The 22,336-nt window shown below is 42.7% G+C and overlaps 1 protein-coding gene across 2 annotated transcripts in view; it reads right to left on the bottom strand.

Moving 5' to 3' along the window:
• The window catches only part of CCDC3 (coiled-coil domain containing 3), a 121,305-nt gene extending 99,174 nt beyond the window's left edge, over positions 1 to 22,131 (bottom strand). The window contains exons 1-2 of one of the 2 annotated variants that reach the window (XM_089311752.1): positions 21,539 to 22,131; positions 18,572 to 18,746 (exon numbers count right to left, since the gene is read on the bottom strand). In XM_089311752.1, the coding sequence (XP_089167878.1) occupies positions 18,572 to 18,746; positions 21,539 to 21,912 (549 nt within the window). In that variant the 5' untranslated portion in view covers positions 21,913 to 22,131. The remainder of the gene's footprint in view (positions 1 to 18,571; positions 18,747 to 21,538) is intronic. The other variant, XM_002717565.6, reaches the window with a different exon arrangement.
• Between the last annotated feature and the right edge of the window lie 205 nt (positions 22,132 to 22,336).

Raw genomic sequence — 22,336 nt, 5'->3', positions numbered from 1 at the left:
CAAATTGTTCCAGGGTTAATTATGGAGGTTCTGGATAGCCCAAGTTCTGATTTTCTTGACTGCTTTGGGGCTCAAATCTCATTTGTGAAACTAAGTTCCTCCCTCCCTCTCATTCCTATTTGCTTTTGATTATCAGAAGATAAAGTAAATATTGTTTGTGTTTTTTCCTCCATGATGTATGCTCTATACCAACTTGACCATAAGTCAGGATGGAAACCATAACTTCCAGCAGAAAGCTGACCATAGTCTATGACTCCCTAGAACTAGAACTTCTGCATGTGATACAAAAAACAAGCACCTGAACCCTGAAAAGTTACGAAGTTGGGGCAATGGGAACCTGAATCATGGACCTACTCAGCCAAAAATCCAGGGGAAATCCCTTATTCTATTCAGAAACCTAGAAAAGGGGCTCAGCCAGCCCACTCTCAACTCTGCACTGCCATGGTAGCTCAGGCTGCTCAAAGAGATTACCAGAATAAGTCTACTAAAGAAACTGAATTAGTAAAGACCTCCCAAACAAAGCAAACTCTTGGCCTAGGTTATTAGCTTATGAAATCTACCAGAAATTATGGTCAGAAATGTGGCACCCCACCCCCACACCAACCCCTAAATTCATTTGCTAACTCTCAGTGACTCAGAATGTGACTGTAATACAAGATCCTTAGGGCCAGTTCTAATACAATTGAATTGGTGTCCCTCCAAAATAAGGAGAGTAGGGTACAATCACACACAGAGAGGAAGATCACATGAAGAGGGAGCGAGAAGGCAGCCATGGGCAAAGAATGAAACCTCAGAAGCAGCCTACCCTGCTGGAACATTGATCTTGACCTTCCAACCTCCACAGCTGCTAGAAAATCCATTTCTGTTGTTTAAGCTGCCCCATCCGTGGTCCTGTGTAAGGGCAGTACTAGCAGACATCTACACAAGCACTTAATAAAAACCTAATTCCCATTCTGCACAATCTCATCCAGAACACCAAAGAGGAAGAAGCAACTGCCAATACATTTTCCAAGGCCTACATTACCCTCAAACTCTGTTCCTGATTCTAAGAAAAGGAAACTACAGACCAACACTCCTTATGGAAATAGACATAAAAATCAAAAAATTAGCCCATTAAATTCAGAAGTATTTCAAATTATGATTTCTGGTACAGGCATTTAGCTGAGTGGTAAAGACACTCACATCTCACATTAGAATCCTGGATTCAATTCACAATTCTGGCTCCTGACTCCAGCTTCCTACCACTGCAGACCCCGGAAGGCAGTAGTGATGGCTCAAGTAATTGGGTTCCCACAACTCACATGGTAGACATGAGTCAAGTTCCTAGCTCTTGGTTCTGCACCCAGCCCAGCCCCCATCACTTAAGCATTTAGGGAATGAACCAGCAGAAAGAATATGTCTGCATCTCAAATTTTTAAAAAAGTAGAATTGGGCACCAGCACTGTGATACAGTGGGTCAAGCCACTGCTGGCAATGCAGCATCCAATATTGATGTGTTAGTTTGAGTCCTGGTGCTCCAGGCTTCATGCCAATGTCCCTGGGAAATCAATAGAAGATGGCCCAAGAACTGTGCCCCTGTCACCCAGAGGGGACCATGATGGAGTTCCTGGCTCCTGGCTCCTGGCTCCAGCCTGGTTGTTGTGGATATTTGGGGAATGAACCAGCATATGAAAATCACTCACTCACATTCTGTGTTTGTGTGTCTTCCTCTCTCTTTCAAATAAATAAATCTTCAAATAAATAAAAATAGAATCTGTCCTGAGAGTATAAAGCTGGGAACAAGTTCTTAGATACAACACCAAAAGCATCATCAACAAAAGAAAAAAACTGCTAAATCAGAACATAAAAACTAAAAACGTTTGCTATGTGAAAGACACAGGCCAATCAACAAGGAAATGAAAAGGACAAGTCATAGATTGGGAGAAAATACTTGAGAAGCATATGCCTGACATCGGACTTTTACCTAAAATATACAAAGAAAACAAAAAACTCAGTTTAAAAATGGGCAAAAGATTTGAATAGACACTTTGCCCAAAGAACACACATGGATGCCAAACAGGCACCTAACAATGTGCTCCACACCATCAGTGATCAGGGAAATCTATGTTAAGTGATAACGTGATGCCATGGCACACATTACAATGTTTACTTTTGAAACAAAAATACAGATGTATTTCCTTAAGATGCAGGGAAGCAGAGAGACAGAAAGAACTCCATTCTGCTGGTTCACTCCCCAGATAACTACAATGCCTGATGCGAATGCTGGCAGCCAGGAGCACAATCCAGGTCTCTCACACCAGTGGCAGGAAACCAATTACTTGAGGCATCCCCATTGCTTCCCGGGATCTTCATTATCACAAAGCTGCAGTTGGGAGTCAGAGCTGGACACCAAATCCAAGCTAACTGATATGGGCCACAGCCCTCTTAACCACTAGACAAGCATGCATCCTTAACTGTTTTAAAAACTGACAACACCAAGTACTGATGAGAATGTAGAGCAACTAGAACCTTCAGACATTGCTGATGCAATACAAAATAGTATCCCAGTCTCAAAAACTGTTTGGAACTTTCTTATATACTGACACAGGCATTTCCCATGTAATCCAGTGATCTCTTCCTGAGCATTTACCCAAGAGAGATGATGGTTTATGTTCATGCATAAGCCTGTTCCTGTGCACTGGAAAGGACCTAAACATCCCCTAAACAGTGAGTGGCAAGTGAAATTGACGCAGCATGTGGTGGGACACTTCTCGGCAATAAAAAGAAGTGAGCTATTGACATAGCATGGAGGAATCTCAAGTGCACTGTGCCAAGCGAAAAAAAGCAAAAAAAAAAAAAAAATGCATCATGAGACTGAGACACTTGAACCTACCCTCTTTCCTTGTAAGGGCTATCTTTTGGAACAGTGGTTAAAATGCTGCTTGGGATACCGGCATCCTGTATCAGAGAACCTGGGTTCATCCCCATTCTATTTCCAACTCCAGTGTCCCACTAATGAACACCCTGGGGGACAGGAAGGGATGATAGTCAAGTACTTGGATCTCTGCCATCCACATGGGAAACCCCAATGGAGTTCCATGTTCCTGGCTTTGACCTGGCTCCACCCTAGCTGTTGTAGGCACTTGGGGAGTCAACCAGTAGATGGAAGATCCCTCTCCCTCCTGCTCCATGTCACTCTGTCTTTTGAATAAGTCATTCTCTGAAAAAATAAAAAATATCTTCTTCTAGCTCTATCTGTGAATGAAGCAACATACGGTACCAAGTGCATAGTGTGCTACCATTTATGTAAAAGAGAATGACAAATGATTTACGTCTGGATTTTTGGTGGTATAAAAGCACTCAATAAAGATTAATACAAGAAACTTAACAGCAGCTACTTGTTTTAAGGGTGAGACTGACCCCAGAATATGCCCCTTAGGCATTCTGGTCTGGCTGAAAAGCCCAGGGGAGCATTTCAGGCATAGAAAGCCAGGACACTGTGGCAATAAAATGTCCCACAAGAAGGATCTCTGTGGGCAAGACCCCGATGGAAAGCAGCGGCCACAAAGGAGGATACAGTTTGCTCTGAAGTGAGGAGAGAACTTCCACTTTGCTTATGGCTCTGCTGAGTTGTAGATCCAAAAAGCTTCCATAGCCTAGATAGCTTATGTCAAGAGTCTGGGGTGATAAAGTCAAACTAAAAATGAACCATAATGAAGGAGATGGGAGAGGGAGGTGGGATGGGATTTGGGGCAGGGAGGTAGGGGGAATGAACCACTATATTCCTAAAGTTGTATCTATGGAAAATGCATTCATTAAATAAAAACTATAAAAAAGAGTCTCGGGTGATCACTGACATCATACATTAAGAGTGTTAATTGTTAAATAAGCAATAAGAGTCACCGTGCACTAACTTCCCATGCAGGATCTCTGTCCCCAGAGAGTTGGATTATGAGACTTAATAGTAACAAGTGTTCCCGGGGGAGGAGCCAAGATGGCAGAATAGTGAGGGCATGCGCTGACAGCTTAATAAAAGATAGCTTAATAAAAGTGGAGTTACTGTAGTCTCAGGAAAAGGCTCAGGAAAAAATTACAGAAGAAACTCTTCTGGATCTAGTGGATGTGACACAGAGGACCTACGGGGAGAGCAAGGATGCCCACGGCGTGGAAGCCCAGCCATGGAAGCCGAGCTGTGGAGTCTGCGCGAAAGCACTGGAACGGGAGGGGAGACAAAAACCTCGGTAACCTGAGTCATTGGCAGGAAAAGGCAGAAAGAGCCTACAGGGAAAAAGGCCTGAAGCCCCGCTGGGAGAAGTTCACCAGGCTGACTGGAGGAGAGAAAAAAAAAATCAATAAGGGGAACCGGCACGGACACTAGCCTCTCTCTCCATGCACCTACAAAACTGAGCAAGACAAAGAGCAGGCACCATTTTGGACATACTTAAGCAGCGCTAACCATCAGCCAAGCAGAAAAACCTGACTGGTGGGGAGAAATAACTGGAGGTTAGAACCTAGTGAAAGTGTGGAGCTAACAAACTGAGACTGAAAATCTAAGGGTGGGTGAGAGAACTCACTGAGTACACAAACTCAGTAACCTTGGCAACCTGGTGAGAGACTGCTGAGAAATTTGAGACCACACTGAGGGCTGCATAGACCCTTTGTGTGGTCCTTGGGGTAGAGCAGACACAGGGGCCAGATTTCATACATCAACTACCCTCAATTCCACTCAGCTGTGCAGAATTACTTCCCTTCTGAGTCAAAAAAAAAAAAAGAGAGAGAGAGAGAGCGTGAGCGAGTGAGCGAGAACAACCTGGTGAGTCACCTTTGGCACACCCTTAACCCTGAAGAACCAAACAGAGCCACACCCATCACAGCCTCTAAGGACACATCAAAAGCAGACAGTTCACTTAATCTAGAGTCACAGTATAACGAGAAAAAACACCTTAGCAAAGAAACCAAAGACTATCTCCACAATGCCAAACAAATGCAGAAACTGAGGTAACAAGAACAAGGAAGATGCTATGATGCCCCTAAATGATAAAGACACCCCAATTCAAGATTATGAAGAAGATTCAAGATTATAGATTCAAGATTCAAGATTATAGAAGAAATGCAAGAAGTGGATCTCCAAAAATTGATAAGAACATTAAGAAGTTCTCAAAAACAAATTCTTGAACTACAGAAATCCTTACTGGACAGGATAGAAAATCTCTCGCGAAAATGAAATATTCAGGAGGAATCACAATGAAACGAAGCAACTAGTAGAACATGAAACTGTGATAGTGACAAGAATTCATAATGAAATGAAGAACTGAATAGATCAAATGACAAACACATTAGAGAGCCTTAACAACAGAATGAGTGAAGAAGAGAGAATATCGGACTTAGAAGACAGAGCACAGGAAGGCATACAGTCAAACCAAAGAAAAGAAGAGGAAATTAGAAATCTAGAAAATAATGTCGGGAATCTACAGGATACTATTAAAAAACCCAACTGAGCAACAAAGGGGAAACCTGTTGAAGTAAAATGGACACTATGAGAAACAGTGACTTCATCAGCTCTTGTCCTGACTGTTGATGTACAATGTAATACTTTAGCCATGTTAGTATTTTTTTGTTCTAGTACTATTGGTTGAACTCTGTAATTAACACACAATTATTCTTAGGTGTTTAAATTTTAACTGAAAAGTGATCCCTGTTAGGAATTTGGAAAGCATTATGCTGAGTGAAATAAGACAGTCTCAAAGGGACAAATACCATATGTTCTCCCTGATCAGTGACAAATAACTGAGCACCAAAAAGGAAACCTTTTGAACTGAAATGGACACTATGAGAAATGGTGACTTGATCAGCCCTTGCCCTGACTGTTGATGAACAACTTAATACTTCATCCCTTCTAGTATTTTTTTTGTTTGTTCTACTTAATACTTTTGGTTGAATACTGTAAGCAATACACAGTTATTCTCAAGTGTTGATACTTAACTGAAAAGTGATTGCTGTTCAATATAAGAATGGGAATAAGAGAGGGAAGAGATGTACAATTTGGGACATGCTCAAGCTGACTTACCTCAAACGGTAGAGTTAGAAACATACCAGGGGATTCGAATTCAATCCCATCAAGGTGGCATGTACCAATGCCATCTCACTAGTCCCAGTGATCAATTTCTGTTCACAATTGATCATAATGATAGGACTAAGAGTCAAAGGATCACATAAACAAGACTAGTGTCTGAAAATACTAACTGATAGAATAAAAAAGGGAGAGAACGATCCAACATGGGAAGTGAGATGCAGAGCAGACCCATAGAATGGTGGATGTCCTAAACAGCACTATGGCCTCAGAATCAGCCCTTAAGGCATGCAGATCTGGCTGAAAAGCCCATGAGAGTATTTCAGGCATGGAAAGCCAAGACACTCTGTCAAAAAAAAAAAAATGACCTAAATGAAAGATCTCTGCGAGTGAGATCCCAGTGGAAAGAACAGGCCATCAAAGAAGGAGGTACCTTTCTCTGAAGGGAGGAGAGAACTTCCACTTTGACTAAGACCTTGTCTAAATATGATCAGAGTCGGTGAACTCAAAAGGCTTCCATAGCCTTGGCAGCTCATGACAAGAGCCCAGGGTGATTACTGATGCCATAAACAAGAGTGTCAATTTGTTAAGTCAACAACAGGAGTCACTGTGCACTTACTCCTCATGTAGGATCTCTGTCCCTAATGTGCTGTACATTGTGATTTAATGCTATAACTAGTACTCAAACACTATTTTTTTTTCATTTTTTTTATTTAATTATTTAATGAATATAAGTTTCCAAAGTACGAATAATGGATTACAATGGCTTCCCCCCCATACCGTCCCTCCCACCCACAACCCTCCCCTTTCCCACTCCCTCTCCCCTTCCATTCACATCAAGATTCATTTTCGATTATCTTAATATACAGAAGATCAGCTTAGTATACATTAAGTAAGGATTTCAACAGTTTGCTCCCACACAGAAACATAAAGTGAAAAATAATAGATGATTTTTTTTTAACGATGATGAAATCAGATCAGACCTATTGTCATGTTTAATCCCAGTGAGAGTCAAGTTGGGAGTTGATAATTTCTTTTTTTTTTCTTTTTTTTTTTTTTTTTTTTTTACAGAGGATCAGTTTAGTATGCATTAAGTAAAGATTTCAACAGTTTGCACCCCCATAGAAACAAAGTGAAATATACTGTTTGAGTACTCGTTATAGCATTAAATTTCAATGCACAGCACATTAAGGACAGAGATCCTACATGAGGAGTAAGTGCACAGTGACTCCTGTTGTTGACTTTACCAATTGACACTCCTGTCTATGGCATCAGTAATCTCCCTATGCTCCAGTCATGAGTTTCCAAGGCTATGGAAGCCCTCTGAGTTCTCCGATTCTTATCTTGTTTCGACAAGGTCATAGTCAAAGTGGAGGTTCTCTCCTCCCTTCAGAGAAAGGTACCTCCTTCTTTGAAGACCTGTTCTTTCCACTGAGATCTCACTCACAGAGATCTTTTGCCAGAGTGTCTTGGCTTTCCATGCCTGAAATACTCTCATGGGCTTTTCAGCCAGATCCTAATGCCTTTAGGGCTGATTCTGAGGCCAGAGTGCTATTTAGGACATCTGCCATTCTATGAGTCTGCTGAGTATCTCACTTCCCATGTTGGATCACTCTCCCCTTTATTTATTCTATCAGTTAGTGTTAGCAGGTACTAGACTTGCTTATGTGCTCCCTTTGACTCTTAGTCCTTTCATTATGATCAATTGTGAACTGAAATTGATCACTTGGACTAGTGAGATGGCATTGGTACATGCCACCTTGATGGGATTAAATTGGAGTACCCTGGTATGTTTCTAACTCTACCATTTGGGGCAAGTCAGCTTGAGCATGTCCCAAATTATACATCTCTTCCCTCTCTTATTCCTACTCTTGTGTTTAACAGGGATCACATTTCAGTTAAATTTCAACACTTAAGAATAACTGTGTATTAATTACAGAATTAAACCAGTCATATTAAGTAGAACAGACAAAAAAACTACTAAGAGGGATAATGTATTAAGTTGTTCATTAACAGTCAGGGCTATGCTGATCAAGTCTCCGTTTCCCATAGTGTCCATTCCACTTCAACAGGTTTCCTTTTTGGTGTTCAGTCAGTTGTCACCAATCAGGGAGAACATATGGTATTTGTCCCTTTGGGACTGGCTTATTTCACTCAGCATGATGTGTTCCAGATTCCTCCATTTTGTTGCAAATGACTGGATTTCGTTGTTTCTTACTGCGGTATAGTATTCTAAAGAGTACATATCCCATAATTTCTTTATCCAGTCTACCGTTGATGGGCATTTAGGTTGGTTCCAGGTCTTAGCTATTGTGAATTGAGCTGCAATAAACATTAGGCTGCAGACCGCTTTTTTGTTTGCCAATTTAAATTCCTTTGGGTAGATTCCAAGGAGTGGGATGGCTGGGTCGAACGGTAGTGCTATATTCAGGTTTCTGAGGAATCTCCAGACTGACTTCCATAGTGGCTTGACCAGTTTACATTCCCACCAACAGTGGGTTAGTGTCCCTTTTTCCCCACATCCTCGCCAGCATCTGTTGTTGGTGGATTTCTGAATGTGAGCCATTCTCACCGGGGTGAGGTGGAACCTCAATGTGGTTTTGATTTGCATTTCCCTGATTGCTAATGACCTTGAACATTTTTTCATGTGCCTGTTGGCCATTTGGATTTCCTCTTTTGAAAAATGTCTATTGAGGTCCTTGGCCCATCTCCTAATTGGGTTGTTGGTTTTGTTTTTGTGGAGTTTCTTGATCTCCTTGTAGATTCTGGTTATTAACCCTTTATCTGTTGCATAGTTTGCAAATATTTTTTCCCATTCTGTCGGTTGTCTCTTCACTCTCCTGACTGTTTCTTTTGCAGTACAGAAACTTCTCAATTTGATGCAATCCCAATAGTTAATTTTGGCTTTGACTGCCTGTGCCTCCCGGGTCTTTTCCAGAAACTCTTTGCCTGTGCCAATATCTTGAAGGGTTTCTCCAATGTTCTCTAGTAACTTGATGGTGTCAGGTCGTAGATTTAGGTCTTTAATCCATGTTGAGTGGATTTTTGTGTAAGGTGTAAGGTAGGGGTCTTGCTTCATGATTCTGCACGTGGAAATCCAATTTTCCCAGCACCATTTATTGAATAGACTGTCCTTGCTCCAGGAATTAGTTTTAGATCCTTGATCGAATATAAGTTGGCTGTAGATGTTTGGGTTGATTTCTGGTATTTCAATTCTGTTCCATTGGTCTATCCATCTGTTTCTGTACCAGTACCATGCTGTTTTGATTACAACTGCCCTGTAGTATGTCCTGAAATCTGGTATTGTGATGCCTCCGGCTTTGTTTTTGTTGTACAAGATTGCTTTAGCTATTCGAGGTCTCTTGTGCCTCCATCTAAATTTCAGCACCAATTTTTCCAGATCTGAGAAGAAGGTCTTCGGTATCTTGATTGGTATTGCATTGAATTTATAAATTACTTTTGGGAGAATGGACATTTTGATGATATTGATTCTTCCAATCCATGAGCATGGAAGATTTTTCCATTTCTTGGTATCCTCTTCTATTTCTTTCTTTAAGGTTTTGTAATTTTCATCGTAGAGATCTTTAACGTCCTTGGTTAAGTTTATTCCAAGGTATTTGATTGTTTTTGTAGCTATTGTGAATGGGATTGATCTTAGAAGTTCTTCCTCAGCCATGGCATTGTCTGTGTATACAAAGGCTCAAACACTATTTTTCACTTTGTGTTTCTATGTGGGTGCAAACTGTTGAAATCTTTACTTAATATATGCTAAACTGATCTTTGTATATAAAGAGAATTGAAAATGAATCTTGATGTGAATGGAAGGGGAGAGAGAGTTGGAAAGGGGAGGGTTGTGGGTGGGAGGGAAGTTATGGAGGGAGGGAAGCCATTGTAATCCATAAGATGTACTTTGGAAATTTATATTCATTAAATAAAAGTTAAAAAAAAATTGTTAAATTAAAAAAAAAGAGAGGAAAGTTTATAGCAATAGGTGCCTACATCAGGAAATTGGAAAGGCACCAAATAAGTGTGCTTTCAGTGTATCTCAAGGATCTAGAACAACTGCAGCAAACCAGACACAAATCTAGTAGGAGAATATAAATAATTAAAATCAGAGAAGAAATCAACAGGATTGAATCCAAAAAACATTATAAAAAAGTCAGCCAAGCGAAGAGATGGTTTTTTGAAAAAAAAGAATAAAATTGACACATCATTGGCTCAACTAAAAAAAGGAGAGAAAAGACCCAAATCAATAAAATCAGAGAAAAAAGGAAATGTAACAACAGACACCACAGAAATAAAAAGAATCATCAGAAATTACTACAAGGACTTGTATGCCAGCAAACAGGAAAATCTATCAGAAATGGATAGATTCCTGGACACATGCAATCTACCTAAATTGAACCATGAAGACATAGAAAACCTAAATAGACCCATAACTGAAACAGAAATTGAAACAGTAATATAGGCCCTCCCAACAAAGAAAAGCCCAGGACCAGATGGATTCACTGCTGAATTCTACCAGACATTTAAAGAAGAACTAACTCCATTTCTTCTCAAACTATACAGAACAATCGAAAAAGATGGAATCATCCCAAATTCTTTCTATGAAGCCAGCATCATCTTAATCCCTAAGCCGAAAAAAGATGCAGCATTGAAAGAAAATTACAGACCAATATCCCTGATGAACATAGACACAAAAATCCTCAATAAAATTCTCACCAATAGAATACAATAACACATCAGAAAAATCATCCACCCAGACCAAGTGGGATTTATCCCTGGTATGCAGGGATGGTTCAATATTCGCAAATCAATCAATGTGATACACCACATCAACAAACTGCAGAAGAAAAACCATATGATTACCTCAATAGATGCAGAGAAAGCATTTGATAAAATTCAACACCCTTTCATGATGAAAACTCTAAGCAAACTGGGTATGGAAGGAACATTCCTCAATATAATCAAAGCAATTTATGAAAAACCCATGGCCAGCATCCTATTGAATGGGGAAAAGTTGGAAGCATTTCCACTGAGATCTAGTACCAGACAGGGATGCCCACTCTCACCACTGCTATTCAACATAGTTCTGGAAGTCTTAGCCAGAGCCATCAGGCAAGAAAAAGAAATTAAAGGCATACAAATTGGGAAGGAAGAAGTCAAACTATCCATCTTGCAGGTGATATGATTCTTTAGAGGATCCTAAGAACTCTACTAAGAGACTATTTGGAACTCATAGTAGAGTTTGTCAAAGTAGCAGGATATAAAATCAATGCACAAAAATCAACAGCCTTTGTATACACAGGCAGTGCCACTGCTGAGAAATAACTGCTAAGATCAATCCCATTCACAATAGCTACAAAAACAATCAAATACCTTGGAATAAACTTAACCAAGGACGTTAAAGATCTCTACGATGAAAATTACAAAATCTTAAGGAAAGAAATAGAAGAGGATCCCAAAAAATGGAAAAATCTTCCATGCTCATGGATTGGAAGAATCAACATCATCAAAATGTCCATTCTCCCAAAAGCAATTTATAGATTCAATGCGATACCAATCAAGATACCAAAGACATTCTTCTCAGATCTGGAGAAAATGATGCTGAAATTCATATGCAGACACAGGAGACCTTGAATAGCTAAAGCAATTTTGTACCACAAAAACAAAGCCAGAGGCATCACAATACCAGATTTCAGGACATACTACAGGGCAGTTGTAATCAAAACAGCATGGTACTGGTACAGAAACAGATGGATAGACCAATGGAACAGAATAGAAACACCAGGAATCGACCCAAACATCTACAGCCAACTTATATTTGATCAAGGATCTAAAACCAATTCCTGGAGCAAGGACAGTCTAATCAATAAATTGCACTGGGAAAACTGGATCTCCACGTGCAGAAGCATGAAGCAAGACCCCTACCTTACACAAAAATTCACTCAAATATGACCCGACTCCATCAAATTATTAGAGAACATTGGAGAAACCCTGCAAGATATTGGCACAGGCAAAGAATTTCTGGAAAAGACCCTAGAGATGCAGGCAGTCAAAGCCAAAATTAACTATTGGGATTGCATCAAATTGAGAAGTTTCTGTACTGCAAAAGAAATGGGTGAATGAAGAGGCAACTGACAGAATGAGAAAAAATATTTGCAAACTATGCTACAGATAAAGGATTAATAACCAGAATCTATAAAGAGATCAAGAAACTCCACAACAACAAAACAAACAACCTACTTAAGAGATGGGCCAAGGACCTCAATAGACATTTTTCAAAAGAGGAAATCCAAATGGCCAACAGGCACATGAAAGAATGTTCGGGATCACTAGCAATCAGGGAAATGCAAATCAAAACCACATTGAGGTTTCACATCACCCCGGTGAGAATGGCTCACATTCAGAAATCTACCAACAATAGATGCTGGTGAGGATGTGGGGAAAAAGGGACACTAATCCAAGGTTGGTGGGAATGTAAACTGGTAAAGCCACTATGGAATTCAGTCTGTAGATTCCTCAGAACCCTGATTATAACCCTACCATTCAACGGAGCCATCCCACTCCTTGGAATTTACCCAAAGGAATTTAAATTGGCAAATAAAAAAGCGGTCTACACCTTAATGTTTTGCAGCTCAATTCGCAATAGCTAAGACCTGGAATCAACCTAAATGCCCATCTACAGTAGACTGGATAAAGAAATTATGGGATATGTACTCTACAGAATACTATACAGCAGTAAAAAACAATGAAATCCGGTCATTTGCAACAAAATGGAGGAATCTGGATAACATCATGCTGAGTGAAATAAGCCAGTCCCAAAGGGACAAATATCATATGTTCTCCCTAATCAGTGACAACTAACTGAGCACCAAAAAAGGAAACCTTTTGAACTGAAATGGACACTATGAGAAATGGTGACTTGATCAGCCCTTGCCCTGACTGTTGATGTACAACTTAATACTTTATCCCTTCTAGTATTTTTTTTGTTTGTTCTACTTAATACTTTTGGTTGAATTCTGTAATTAATACAGAGTTATTCTTAAGTGTTGATACTTAACTGAAAAAAAATGATCCCTGTTAAATATAAGAGTGGGAATAAGAGAGGGAAGAGATGTACAATTTGGGACATGCTCAAGCTGACTTGCCCCAAACGGTAGAGTTAGAAACATACCAGGGGATTCCAATTCAATCCCATCAAGGTGGCATGTACCAATGCCATCTCACTAGTCCCAGTGATCAATTTCTGTTCACAATTGATCATAATGATAGGACTAAGAGTCAAAGGATCACATAAACAAGACTAGTGTCTGAAAATACTAACTGATAGAATAAAAAAGGGAGAGAACGATCCAACATGGGGAGCGGGATACACAGCAGACTCATAGAATGGCGGATGTCCTAAACAGCACTATGGCCTCAGAATCAGCCCTTAAGGCATGCGGATCTGGCTGAAAAGCCCATGAGAGTAATTCAGGCATGGAAAGCCAAGACACTCTGTCAAAAAAAAAAAAATGACCTAAATGAAAGATCTCTGCGAGTGAGATCCCAGTGGAAAGAACAGGCCATCAAAGAAGGAGGTACCTTTCTCTGAAGGGAGGAGAGAACTTCCACTTTGACTAAGACCTTGTCTAAATATGATCAGAGTCGGTGAACTCAAAAGGCTTCCATAGCCTTGGCAACTCATGACAAGAGCCTAGGGTGATTACTGATGCCATAAACAAGAGTGTCAATTTGTTAAGTCAACAACAGGAGTCACTGTGCACTTACTCCTCATGTAGGATCTCTGTCCCTAATGTGCTGTACATTGTGATTTAATGCTATAACTAGTACTCAAACACTATTTTTCACTTTGTGTTTCTATGTGGGTGCAAACTGTTGAAATCTTTACTTAATATATGCTAAACTGATCTTTGTATATAAAGAGAATTGAAAATGAATCTTGATGTGAATGGAAGGGGAGAGAGAGTTGGAAAGGGGAGGGTTGTGGGTGGGAGGGAAGTTATGGAGGGGGAAAGCCATTGTAATCCATAAGATGTACTTTGGAAATTTATATTCATTAAATAAAAGTTAAAAAAATAGTAACAAGTGTTCCCAAAGAGTTATTTTCTTTCGGTGTTTTAAGCAGAGGATATTCTCATGCCTCATAAGTTATAGTTACAGTTATGTCTAAGAGCTCGCAAAAAAAATTATCTTTAAAGAAGAACCCAAGAATGATGTATTAAGTCTCTATAAGGAAAGAAGGGGGAAGGAAGGAAGAAAAAAAAGTCAAAAAAGGGAAATTACTTTGAGATGCAGTAACTTTGAACAGCACTTGTCTGGACTGTTGAGGAAGAGGATTTTTGATTTTTTTTTTTTGCTTGTTTTTCTTTTCTTTTTTTCTTTTTCTCTCTCATACAAAGGGCTAACCTCTTTACCTAGCATAGAGTTAACCCTCTGCATATAAAACTAAATGAAAATAGATCATAGTAAAAAACAAGACAGGGAACAGGAGAGAAGAGGAAGTGGGGGTAGGAGATTGGAGGGGAGGGCAAGTACCGTGGGAAAAATTACTATGATCCTAATGTTGTATTTATGAAATACATGCAAATAAAAAAAAATATGAGTGAGAAATGGTGCATGGTGTCAGGGGGAGGAGAGAAACTCCACTGGCTACAGTTTTTACTTTCAAAATTGGGAGCCATGTGAGTGCATTCTATGCTTACAATAACTCCATAAACATTTGTCAAGGGCTCCCTACACAAAACTGGTACATTCTGTGGAACAAAAGAGATGAGTGGGGCCAGCATTGTGGTACAGTGAGTTAAGCTTAAAAGCAGGCATCCTAGGCATCCCGTTATCAGATCGAATCCAGGCTGCTCTGCTTTCAATCCACTCCCTGCTAATGGCCTACAAAAGCAGTGGAAGACAGCCCAAAAGATTGGGCCCCTGACATCCAGGCAGGAGACCAGGACAGAGTTCCTGGCTTCTGGCTTCAGCCTGGCCCAGTCCCAACCCCTGTGGTCATTTGGAAAGTAAGTCAGCAGATGGAAGAACTCTCTCTCTGTTCCTCCATCCTCTCTCTTCTGTCACTCTTTCAAATAAATATATAAATCTTCAAAAAAAAAAACCACATAATATGCATGATGACTACCCCCAAGTCTATCCTTTTCAACACATGTCCACATCACCACTGATGCCCATACACTGCCACGTGATGTCTGAGGACTCCCTGGGAGGTGGTAGGACACTTTAAATATTTTAAATGACATTTTAAAAAAAACTAATAGTCAATTTACAGTAATAAGCCTTGCTATTGTTCTGTACAGTTTACAAAGTGCTTTCAAAATGTAAACCCTAGTTAGGTCCTTACCACCACTTCCAATTTCAAAGACAATGGGACTCAAGTTGTGAGAACGAAGGGACCCGACAGGTTCTCCCCCTGGAAATGGCAGAGCCAACCCTCGATCTCGTGAGTCAAGGTTGACATTGCTTCCACGGTGGCTCAGAGGAAGACACAACACCACCCACCCACCCCTGCCCCTGTCATCCTTCTCCACTCCAGAAAGGGCAAAGACAAAGTGATGGCAGCAAGAACCTCCTAGATTTCATTTCAATCCCATGACGTTTTGTGACAGACTGATGTTAAGTATGAGTCAGTGTAGGTCTTGGTCCTAGGGGACAGTACTGGCACAGAGAGAAATGACTCCAACTTCTGTTTTGACTGTTACACTTACCCAGCAGGAGACAGAAGAGGAAGGAAGAATGTCCTTGGCTGGTGTGGACAGAATCCTGCCAGGAAGCATTTAACAGCGTGCCAGGGACATCCCAAGTCCCATTAACACCATGACACCAAACCAGAGAGGCGCTGAGCACTCAGCGACACTGCTAACTTCTTGGCAACTTTTGAAAGCAAGATCGTGTTTCTATTGACTAAGGTGTGGGCGAGATATTTGAAATGCAGAGGCGCTGGAAAGGCACCAGTGAGGGGAAGGATTTTTCTCCCCACAACTGAGATGAACATCACTCTGAGGGGTACATTGCAAACCTTTGCTCACATAAGATTTTCCTCCTGTTTGATTCTTCACCTCCACATCAACTTGAGAGTCCCAGAGTCATATGATCCCCCAAGACAGAGAAGGCAAAAGCTATCAGTAAGCAACAACAAAATCCATCTTCGTAGCTGCGATGTGGGTCCACCACTCCGGCTGAGGGACAGTTCAGGGGGTACCAGCACCAATGATGGGAAGCCTAGGAGCTCGCTAACACACCTGTGGGACCTGTCATCTAAGACCCGATGTGCAACTCCACCAAGGCGTGTGTGTGAAGTCCTGAGCCACTCAATGCTACTCAGCACATGCCAAGGGCGAGTGTGTTCTCATTAGCAAGTCTCCTAACCCTTATTCCTCATAGACTAAAAACTTGACATGACTTGGAATTCTGATCCCTCCTAAAGCTGGAGGAAAATGGGATGCTTATGATAAATTAATCCTGGGGAGAATCGACCCTTTGATGCTTACTTTCCCACAGGTAAGTTTTTTTTTTTTTTTTTTTTTTGGAAGAGGAAGTTGTCAATTCTTCATCTAACTCACAGATCATCAATTCACATCTGTTTCAATTACTTCAGAGCATGCAAAAATATTCCAAGCAGGGTAACGAAATTCTTGGGATTTCATTTTGCTCTCAGGTCAAATATGCAACTAGTAGGCTAATTTCATGTAGCCCTGATGTGATCCCTTTCAAAGTGGGTGAGATAAAAATGGAGCTCAGGCCCAGCTTCTGAATTCTGCTCACAGCAGTTTAGCACTCTGTAGCCACGATTTTCCTTGCTTCGAATTCTGACTCTCCCTCCAAGTATGTAGCTCTCCCACACTTTGTTATCTAGAAGGTCAGGAAGAATCAAAGGAAAGGGAAAAGAAATTCTCCCCAAGATCAACATCTGATCAACAAAAATAGGTCTGCCTTCACACTGAAACTATTCTCCATGGTCTTATTGTTCTATTTTTTCCCCCAAAAAGGATGGAAAACCTAATTCCCAGAATATGTTAATAGCTTCATTATGTGACCATAGGACTTGTAAGTTATGCAGCTCAAGTGTTTCAGAGCTAAGCTACTGAAGTATTTTTAGAATAATATCTGATCTCTTGACATCAATCTGTTATCAAGGGTCTAGTCTCAGAAGCATAGCTCCCGTCTAACAGAAGATCCAAGGGCCACATCTAGAAAGCTGCATTTGCGATATGGAGGTGTGGCTCAGGCTTGAGGTTACCCAGGCTTAGTCTTGGCACACCCATTTTAACTAGGGGCGGGCAACAGTAAGGATTAAGAAAAGGGGTGGGGGGGAACAGGTGCTTGGAATCATATTGGGATCAAAATAGAGGCCACGCATTCAGAAAATTCCAGCAAAGTGTGGAGGAGGATTTAGAAAAGTTCAGATTATTGTCCATAGCACAGAGCTAAAGAAGAGGAAGGCACCTCTTAACTAAGAAGAATAAATGAGTTCCTTTTGTCAGACAACTCTCTCCACCACACAGCCAGCTTTGGACCTCAAGTATAGAGAAGGCATTTGGGTGCCAGGGAGCCCTGGACAGGAGACAACAAAGTTGGAAAGAACAAGGCAGTACCCTAGGCCTAGACAGGGGGAAGATACTTCCTTCAGACTCTTCGCCTGTGGATACAAAGAAGAGCATTGCCTAACACATACATTAATCCACAAAAAAACCTCCTTATGTGATGCCTATAACAGAACCTCCTCCAGCAATCTGTTGCATTGCCCTAAAAAATGCCTTCAATGGGGAGTGGGAAAAAACAGGTCACTGCCTCACAGACCTGGGCTGACCCGGCCCTACCATCATTCCAACTTGGTTAGGGCAGTGCCATAGCTTTGGAAAAGTGACAATCCTCAAAAAGTTGCCTGCGACTCTGGTGTCCAACTCAGACTGAAAGACCCTTTTATATTTTCAGACTCAAAAGAACCCTGACCCTTGCAGTCCACAGGTACACTGGCCATGCTATACACCATATCTTAACAACCATAACTAGGAATCATAGAAGTGCCAGCTATGATAGTTATTTTTGATGGCTTTCCCCCACTCCAAGACAAGCCCTTAGAGCTCCATGTTCTCGATGACAATGATAATGACTTACTCACACATATTAGACATCTTTCGAGCACTGTAACAAGCCATTAATACACATTCATTCTTCACATTCTCAAATTATATTGTACGAGCCCCATGATACACGCCAGTATTGTCTCCATTTTGCCGAAGAAGAAATCGAGGCACAACTGTGCTAATCTCATCCGAGGCACAACTGTGCTAATCTCATCCCACCTTTGTTAAGAATCCCTTATCAAACAGCAGAGCCTTGGGGCTCCAAAGCATGCGGTCCATCCTTTCTAACAGCTGGGAGGGAGTGAAGGAGGAAGGCAGGCTGGGATTGATAATAGTCTTCAGACAAGTATGCCCAACTCCTTTGGTCACAAGATACACACACGATGTACCCCTGCTATTGTTTTCCCTAGTGCTCAGTTCTTACCCGACTGTCCTCCTGGATCTCCCAGTCGCTCGAAAAAGTCACCAGCTGCTGCCCTTGCGAACAGTTTGAAAACTGGAAGAGGCTGGAAAACATTCTTCTGTTCTCTTGAGTGTCGGGAAAGATGGCATCTTGGAAATTGACTCCATGCGGCAAGAGGTTATAGTTTTCATCCATCCTGAAGAGGGGGAGAGAAAAGTAACAGAGACTTAGACCAGACAGCCAGGGAGGATCTGGCTTCAATCAAGAGTACTAGAGGACTGTGCCAGCCTTGCCAACCTCCCCACCACGTCTCACACGCTCTCACTGGAGGGGACACTCCAGTTACCACTACCTCTGTTTCCCTGCTTCATGCTATGATGCAATGCTATCCTCCAGGTTTATAAAAAGGCAAGTCTGGGCAGGGGAAGGGAGAAGGCATATGCACCTATGCCTGCTAACTCATCTGTGTTTCCCAAGTTCCCCACCTGCCTTCCTTCTTATATATAGTGTTCTTTGCTTCCTGGTGAGGAAAAAGCCAGTCAGTCTTAGGGCCTGGGTTCAAGTCCTGCTGTTGCCGCTTTTTCTGTAAGACAGGAAACAAATTTCTTAACTTTACACCTCAGTACTGTCCTGGTGCTGTTCTAAGGATGGCACTAGAAGACCTAAGCAAGTACAGTATCATCTCTTACCTATGGTTTTGCTTTCCCTGGTTTCTGCTACCTGTGGTCAGCCATTCCAGATATAAAGGTTTTAAATAAATTTTGCAATATCAAGTTGTCATTCTCCCATTTTGTTGTGAGTTATGGTAGTTAATCTCTGACTATTCCTAATTTAGAAATTAAAGTTTATCATGGCATGCATTTAGAGGAATAAAATACTATCTACAAAGTTTGGTACTATCTGCGGTTTCAGGCATCCGTTGGTCTTGGAGTGAATAAAGGGGAACTACTTGTAAATCACTTTTGCTCCAAAGAGTGTGTGCAGCTTTAACATTAGACAGCATTGTTACAGAGCCTAGCCTAGCTGGTCAGAAAGATGAGGAAGTCAGGATGACAAGGTAAAGGAGGCTAGGAGGTGGATTCACACCCCATTCCCCACCCCCAAACACACACACACACACACACACACACACACAGACCACAGTCTGTTCTCCTCTCACTGAGTCCCAGAATAACAAAGGAAGAATGATTTGTGTGCAGTTGTTAGCACACTTCAGAGCAAGACAAGCACTGGGAAAGGGAAACCTGTCAGGCTACTGTTTCACTTTGTGTCTCTGCCCGAGCTTTTTGTAACTCAATTAGAGCAAGAGACGGAGGAACCAGCTGACCACCACAGAACCAATGGACAAAAGTAGTAATGATTAAAAGCAACAATAACAGAGTCTGTTCAAACCCTCCTGTTTTTTATTTCTCCCCTTGGAAAACAAAGTTTGTTGTTAAATAGTTTCGAGCCAAGTTCTCAGTTTTCATTCTAAATAAAAACGTCAAAACTCAGAGTTCTTTGCCTTCAAGAAGCGCACTCCCTAAGTTCTTGCTGACTTTATTTAGAAACTGGCCTTTTTTTTTTTTTTTTTTTTTTTTTTTTTTTTTTTTTGTGTGTGTGTGTGTGAAGAAGAGTTCAACCTCATCTCGTGAAACCACTCAAGCCAACACAAAGCAGGATGTGTATCCTAAACTTAGATAGTCTGCCCGCAGTATGGAAAACCCAGGTCTCGGGAGCTTACGAATGCCCCTCTGTGGAATTGTTTTCTTTCTCAGAGCAGGATGAGCTACAAGTGAATCTGCAGACCCGGGTCAGAGTCATGGCAAATATCCTAAGTGCTACTCAAGGACTGGGAAGACTGCGATGGTTATGAATAAACTCACTTATCACCTCCATGTATGGGTTCAATTGCATTTTGATGTTTCTCTCAGTTCTGTATCACAATGGGGGAGGCAACTAATGAATTCAGGGTTGCACCTGCCGTTTACTATTTCAAACTTCCTAATTCAATAGTCTATAAGAACTGATTGTATTCTGATGCAGATGAATTCTATCTTGATCACAAGCCAACTTTCATGAGACTTTACAAGATTCCAGAAGCCTACAATCAGAGAGGACATTCTGCCGGATTCCCCTCTTGACTCTTTGAACAGACACTGTGAGCAGGGGTCGCACTCCCAGAAGGTCCCCCACAACCCTTGCTATTTTCAATGACCTGGCAGCTGAGAGGAGATAGTAAAACAAGAGGCCAGCCAGACTGCATTCCAAATCATTCCCATCTTGGCAATGAAACGGGTGGGAGATGAGAGTAGGTACTTGTTAAGAGGCTACCATGCACCAGGTACTTCACAGCAATTAGTGTTTCTAATCAATCTTGTTTCTCACTTCATGCAGGTGAAGCTAAGAAGGCTCTTGGCAAAGTAAACTAGCTCAAAAATCAGCAAAGAGGCGGGTGTTTTGGCTAAGTGTGGAGCAAACGGGCATCTTACATTGGAATAGGTGGATTCTATACCTCGCTCTGGCTCCTGACCCCAGCTTCCCGCTGATTCAAACCCTTGGTGGCTCAAGTGACTGGGGTCTTGTGACTCATGTGGGCAACCTGGATTGAGCTCCTAGCTTAGCCCAGGGCCACTGTGGGCATTTAGGGAGTGGACCAACGATGAGAGCTCTCCCCTTTTTTTCTCCCTGGCACTCTGCCTCTCGAATGATTTAAAAAAAAAAAAAAAAAAAAAAAAAAAGCTTTCCTCACTATCTCGGTCTGTTTTCACTGAAACCAATTTTTAAAAGATGAGGCAAATGGGTTACAGGAAAACACCCGAGAGAGGCTTTTGCCCAAAACTCCCCTGTGTGCCCCAGGTCAGGGAACCACGCCTGCCTTTGAAACAGAGGGGGCTGCCCAAGGCACGTCCAAGTTGGGAACGGACTCTGCGGGCGTCCCCATCGGCTCCAGTACCGGCGACATGGGGACACGCGCACCTGCCAGGTGGCACGGGGCGCGGGGCTCACCTGAGGAAGAAGAAGTAGGAATAGTCCTGGACCACGGTGTGGGAGTGGCACGAGAAGTAGCCCAGGCCGCTGAGGTTGAGCCTGGAGCCGGCGGGCACCTCCAGCATGCTGCCCCACGCCTGATCACACAGCATCTCCACCTCGGCCGAGTAGAAGAGCCCGCCCTGGCCGGCGTGGTACTGCCAGGGCAGGTAGTTGTAGAGGCCGGGCACCTCAGGGTGCAGCGCCAGCACCTTGGCATACACGATGGTCTCGGCCAGCTCGGCGCGGCAGCCCTCGCTCAGGGGTCTCCACTCGGAGGGCAACTGGCAGGCGCGGGCGGGCGCCGGGCGGCCGGCCAGGCAGAGCGCGGCGAGCAGCAGCGGGCGCAGCATGCCGGCGGCGGCGCGCTAGCCCGGGCGCATGGCGGGGCCCCGCGGGGCGCGGGAGAGGCCCGCAGAGGACAGCCCTGGGCGCTCAAGGCTGCTAGCGCCGCGCCCGCAAGCTCGGCGCGCCGCTGGCTCTGCCGCCGGCCTCACCATGCCCGGCCTCGCCCGCCACGCTTTAAAAGGGTCGCGGCGCCGGGCCGGGCGCCCGCCTCCGGCCCTGCCCCCGCCACTCGGGAGGGGGCGGATCCGCGCGGGGCGGCCGCTCGGGCCGCGGACTGGGGCGGGGACCCGAGCGCGCTGAGAGCTGGCCCGGCTCGAGCGTGGAGGCGCGGGCGGGGCAGCCCCTTTTTAGGGCCCCTGCACGACCTGGGTCAGAGCTTGCCCCGCGTCAAGCCTCGTTCCAAACGCTGAGCATCCTCGAAGTAATTGC

Source organism: Oryctolagus cuniculus, chromosome 13, assembly GCF_051225735.1.
Source record: "Oryctolagus cuniculus isolate XC-2025 breed Fujian yellow rabbit chromosome 13, ASM5122573v1, whole genome shotgun sequence".
NCBI lineage: Eukaryota > Metazoa > Chordata > Mammalia > Lagomorpha > Leporidae > Oryctolagus > Oryctolagus cuniculus.
The sequence above is the reverse complement of the archived record's forward strand: the minus strand, read 5'-3'. Positions and strand labels throughout refer to the sequence as shown.